This window comes from Adiantum capillus-veneris, chromosome 13, assembly GCF_014529385.1.
Source record: "Adiantum capillus-veneris isolate H3 chromosome 13, ASM1452938v2, whole genome shotgun sequence".
Classification (NCBI taxonomy): domain Eukaryota; kingdom Viridiplantae; phylum Streptophyta; class Polypodiopsida; order Polypodiales; family Pteridaceae; genus Adiantum; species Adiantum capillus-veneris.
The window spans coordinates 38,269,270-38,274,347 of NC_140943.1; the positions used below are offsets into that span (position 1 = coordinate 38,269,270).

Genomic DNA, 5,078 nt, shown 5'->3' on the forward strand with positions numbered 1-5,078 from the left:
AACACCGACGGAGGCTGCATCAAAAGATTCAGATCACTTTGGCCAAGCATGCACAACGCCCAGTCAAACTACTGACCATGGAGGAGATTGGTGAAATCCACCAACGACGATCGATGATCGATGTTGGATCTGCTGTGATTTAGTTATTTAGCTATCCCAACCAACTGCTTACTTTTGCTTAGTTCACATCGAGTAGTTTTAGGATTCCATAGTATTTTTGTTTTGTTGTGTTTGCTATTTAGTTACTCTGACTTTGTATCAGATCCACCACATTGTAACTTTCTGTTCTAATAGGAGGTCACTTTGGCCTTTTGAAGACGTTAATATAACATTTCATTTCATTCTCTCTCTCTCTCTCTCTCTCTCTCTCTCTCTCTCTTCGTTCTATGTGTACCTTTGATATCTTTATACTTACTATTTACATCTCTAACTACTCTCTATCAATCCCTCTATCTCTATCATCCACTCTATCTATCTCTACCTCTATTTACATCTACTATACTCTGCATCTAGCTATTATCTGTCAACTATCTAATAGTTCTCTATATCGATATCTACTCCCTATCTTTCTACATGTCTTCTCTCTCTCTCTCTCTCTCTCTCTCTCTCTCTCTCTATATATATATATATATATATATATATATATATAGCAGAAAAATGCACATGGGATTCACGTGCTGTTATGGGCATCAATGTCAATACCAGTATGGGCATCCAGTCTCTCCTCGTTGACTATATGATGGCATCTTTGCACACACACATAGGCATAAGTTAGCACGTACTGATCTTGTGATGCTATTAATGACAATTTTTGCAAAAACCTAAGCTCTCTTGAGCATTACATAATACTGTCGTCATCACGGCATCTATAGGCAGATGGTGGCACCGCCTTTCAATCAGACAGGGAGAGAGAGAGAGAGAGAGAGATTCCTATCCAGAGCTAGCTGGCACAGATGAAAAAAGCAACACCCATTGTACACAGGCTCAAAAACTACACCTCTCTCAAAAAGCACTATCTTTTGTCGACAAACACTACCTTTCTCTCTCAAAAGGCATTACCAATAAAGACCCCACTGTGGGGAAACTTAGGACTGAAATGTCACAAAATTGTGAGGGTCAAGAAATAATGTCTGATTTCAAGTTGAGGCTTGGGGCTATTTGGTTTGCAATTTCTGATCCAGCTCATCAAATAGACAATGGCCGACATCTACTGATCTCCCTTCTACTATACCACAATGTCTTATATAATCAGCAAGCCATCATTAGATTTCCATCTGTTCAAATTCTCGATGCTTTCTAAGTTGACCACTCAAGGATCCCAAAAGACCTAAGGATCAAAATTGCATGCTTTGAAGCATTTGAGAGAATCAGAATTCACATCGAAATTTGGCACATCTGAGCAAAAAGAAACGCTACAATCAACTAATGGACACTTTATTTTGACCATCAATACCTATGGCATTTCTTCTTGTAAAATTCTCTCTCTACACTGATGAAAGATTGCTGCTTTAAAGAGAAAACAAACCAAACAACCCCTTGAACAAGCTAACTTAGAAATCAAGGCATATATAACCGAAAAACAGCTCAAAGCCTTCACAAATTGCTTTTAAGAGTTTATAAGGGCCTCCGCCTGCTTAAGAGGCATGGCCAGTATTCGGAGACGACGGTATGAATATGTGGAACAATAAATAATAGGCGAAATCACAATTCTGTACAACTTGAAAAAGGCATCGAAGTGGTTCTTTTAAATCATCCACCCCCCAAACATAGCCTATCACAGAACATAATCTATGCACATGGTAAACGATAATTTATCTGCAAAACCTTACTCTGCTTGAAGCATGGCCAAATGCTCTAAAAGACTCGATGCCTTCCGCTTTGCTCTTTCCGTTCCCGACTCGCTAAGCTCAACTAGAAACCTCTTTACACCCAGCCTCCCTGCAGCAGATAAATGATAAGGATTGTCAAGACTCAAAGCAAGAAGTATTGCAGCTGCATTTTCCTTGGAGCGAGGTGACCCATTCTGTAATATAGTCACTAGTGCAGAAACCACACAAGCCCTACCGATCGCCCTTCTTCCTTCTTGATGAGTAGCGAGTACTGCCAGAATTGATACTGCCTCATCCATCATACCTGTACTAGAATCCATCAGCAAATTTAGAATTGGAATTACAACCCCCGCTCTAACAGCCCTCGGCTTGTTGCCTTGATAGATCAATAAATTGAACAGGGCGGAAGCCGCATCTTTCCTTCCCTGGGGACTACCATTCTTCAACAAGTCCACCAACGGAGGGATTGCTCCCAAGGCTCCAATGGTCAGTTTGTTTTCATTCACCGAAGAGAGACTAAAAAGAGTAGCAGCTGCATTTTCCCGAGCTTCCATACTTCCACACTTTAACACTTTGACAATGGGCGGGATTGCGCCAGCTTGAACTACGGCTCCCTTAATATTCTCATGAATGGACAAGTTGAGAAGGGCAGTAACAGCATTTTCCTGGGCTTCAGCATCATGGGTAGAAAGCAGGGTAACTAAATAAGGAATAGCCCCTGCCTCTGCAATTCTTACTCTATTCTCCGTGCTGTCCTTGGCCAATAACCTGATCTCCACAGCTGCAGCTCTTGCCAAGTGAAGCTGCCCACTACGCAGTTGGTCCACAAGCCCATCTATAGTGCCTCCCTCTTTTAATGACGCAGCAGACAAGAATGGTGAAGTTTCACTTGGAGAACTTGTTGTAGCGATTTCCAACCCATGTGCTTCACACCACTGGTTTATGAGACTACGCAATACAAAATTAGGCGTCAGAGTAGTATGAGGAAGAATCTGAGAAGTCTTAGGACAGGTTCTGTTCTCCTCCAACCATTTCTGAATGTTAGCTCTTTCATACGTCTGGAATGAGACAACAAATAGTTCTATAAGCAATCGGAACTAATAATTCATGACTAGATGCTGTAGAAAAATTGACACCAGATTAGCAAACCTGTCCGGTAGCAACAATCACTGGGTCCTTCATAATCTCCAAAGATATGGGACATAGATAATCATCAGGTATGGCAGCTTCACAAGAGCTTTCAACGTCAGAGGATGATGGAGATTCTTCACATACAAAAGTTTCCCCTTCTCTAGCTCCTACAGCGGAAGCTTTTTTCAGTTTCATTAGCAATTCAAGCATCTCTTGGAGAGATACGTTCACTTTGGAGGTACATTTTCTGATCAAGTCCTGCACAGCGTGAACCTCTGCATCCAATTGCGAGGGAGTTCTAAGCTGAAGTCTGTCTGCCAGTCTGCAAAGTAGAGCTGTATCAAAAACTGTTTCTTCCTGTTGAGTTATCGCTAGCACGAGATCCTTGTATAGATCGCTGTCCGGTAAATCAGCTTGCTCTTTGGCTCTATTGAATTGTCCTTGAACAAAATCTACCTGGGTGCAATAGCAATTTCAGCAAATTGAAGAAAACAAATTAATACTGGCTGCACCTCAGTCAAATAGTGCTTGTTCCATTCCTCCAGAAGATAATACATCAGACATTTCAGCTAATAAAAACTTCTGAGGTACAATTTTCTACACAAAGGGCACAATAACTCTTACCTGTTCTCGTACATCTTCAGAGATATCCAGAATACTCCATGGCATTCCTTTGAGAGCTGTTTCCATCTCATTGCTGACAGCACTGAATTCTTTCGCAATAGCTCTATGTTCTAAAACCTTGACACAATCAGGCAGCACAAAAACTTCAAGCAATTGATTTCATAGACAATGCAAAGGACTGTTGAATTATCATAAAAAGCGACTGGGCTAGATTACACAGTCTCATTCAAATTGTACTCATTATTCCTGGGCACAGTTCCATATCAATGCCGCACATTGTCAAAGATGCTACATAGCGACTGCACTATATAAGAGTAAAGCCACTCATGCTGTTTGACATGATCTCAATCCATTATATAATAGATTTCTGCTCTTGCCACTTGCCGGACGCTAAGAGGAAAGAAGTGTTGCATGTTGTGCTGTTTTAAAAGGTACCGAAAAATGAAGACACGCACATACTTTCATTACCATCAAACAAAGAAGAAACACACATACTTTCATCACCCAATGATTTTCATTACTTGCAGCTTAATCTGTGCAAACACTTGCAGCAGGTGAAACGTGTGCAAGTGTTCAATATGGCCTGTTGTGAGGTCAAAGATATATACCAAGTAAATCTTGCTGCCATGGATGCAGGATTGAAGGAGCGTCTTGGCAGATTGTAAGACCACCTCAAGAGTTTGAAATACCGCTACTGCAGGGTTGGAACCATCAGGTGGAGATTCCTTCATTTCTTCAAAGAGTGGTTGCATGAGTTTGATTCTGCGAACCAGGTTTATGCACTCTCGCTTGTGGCTTTGGTGAAAGCCTGAAAGACGGGTGATCTCGTTCACAATGCTTAGAAGGGAAGCAAACAAGACTGTAGTCCCGATGCCGCCGTCCTCCTTTATTTCTTCCATGGTTAAGATGAGCTTTGTCTGCAAAGCAATGGTTTGAGAGGCGATCTGTTAAGGAGGGAACTAGAGGGTATGGCGATGGCTCTGTGCGTCTATTCTATACCTCGGCGCGCCCTCGGTGCGTCTCTCTCTCGTCGACGACGACCTGCGTACAATTTTCATTGCGGCGAAGCCGGCCATACTTCCCTTGCGTAATTCTTAAAAGCCAAAAGGCCTGCCTTCTTTGACAGTGTCAAGACCCTAGCATGCACGGATAGGGCTATATAGAGGGTTTTCCACTTTTTTCTATTTCTCGGCCAGCCCAAAGGGCCAAGGCCTTAATGGTCACGTTATCTTTCTACTAATGAAAATAGATAAAAACTTAAGAGTTTTATTTTTTATTGCTGATGTAAAATAGATAAAAATTTAGAGTTTCATTTTTGAGTGCTTTTAAAACAAAACTATATGTTATGGTATGAATGCAATGTCATGATGACTTTATATTCATAAAATGGTACTCGTGATGCTTTTTTTTTTTAACAATTTAAGGCGTGAATATATCAGAATAGAAACCCAAGCTCACTCCTTGAGTTAACAGTTGTAACTCATGATGCTTATT

At 41.2% G+C, this 5,078-nt stretch overlaps 1 protein-coding gene across 1 annotated transcript; it reads right to left on the reverse strand.

Moving 5' to 3' along the window:
* Positions 1-1,550: 1,550 nt before the first annotated feature.
* Positions 1,551-4,714, reverse strand: LOC147443833 (U-box domain-containing protein 13-like). The gene is made up of 4 exons (XM_086526629.1): positions 4,193-4,714; positions 3,585-3,701; positions 2,979-3,416; positions 1,551-2,887 (listed from the first exon to the last, which is right to left on the reverse strand). Exons 1-4 carry the CDS (start codon positions 4,481-4,483, stop codon positions 1,826-1,828), a joined length of 1,908 nt encoding a protein of 635 aa, XP_086382755.1. The 5' UTR covers positions 4,484-4,714; the 3' UTR covers positions 1,551-1,825.
* Positions 4,715-5,078: the final 364 nt, after the last annotated feature.

What these genes read in the sequence shown, in the direction of transcription:
- LOC147443833 (XM_086526629.1), bottom strand. Translation starts at nt 4,483, where the DNA reads ATGGAAGAAATAAAGGAGGACGGCGGCATCGGGACTACAGTCTTGTTT. An exon ending in ATGGCAGCAAGATTTACTTG is followed by an intron (nt 3,702 to 4,192) that starts GTATATATCTTT and finishes GATTGTGTCAAG; the next exon opens with GTTTTAGAACATAGAGCTAT. An exon ending in CTGAAGATGTACGAGAACAG is followed by an intron (nt 3,417 to 3,584) that starts GTAAGAGTTATT and finishes TATTGCACCCAG; the next exon opens with GTAGATTTTGTTCAAGGACA.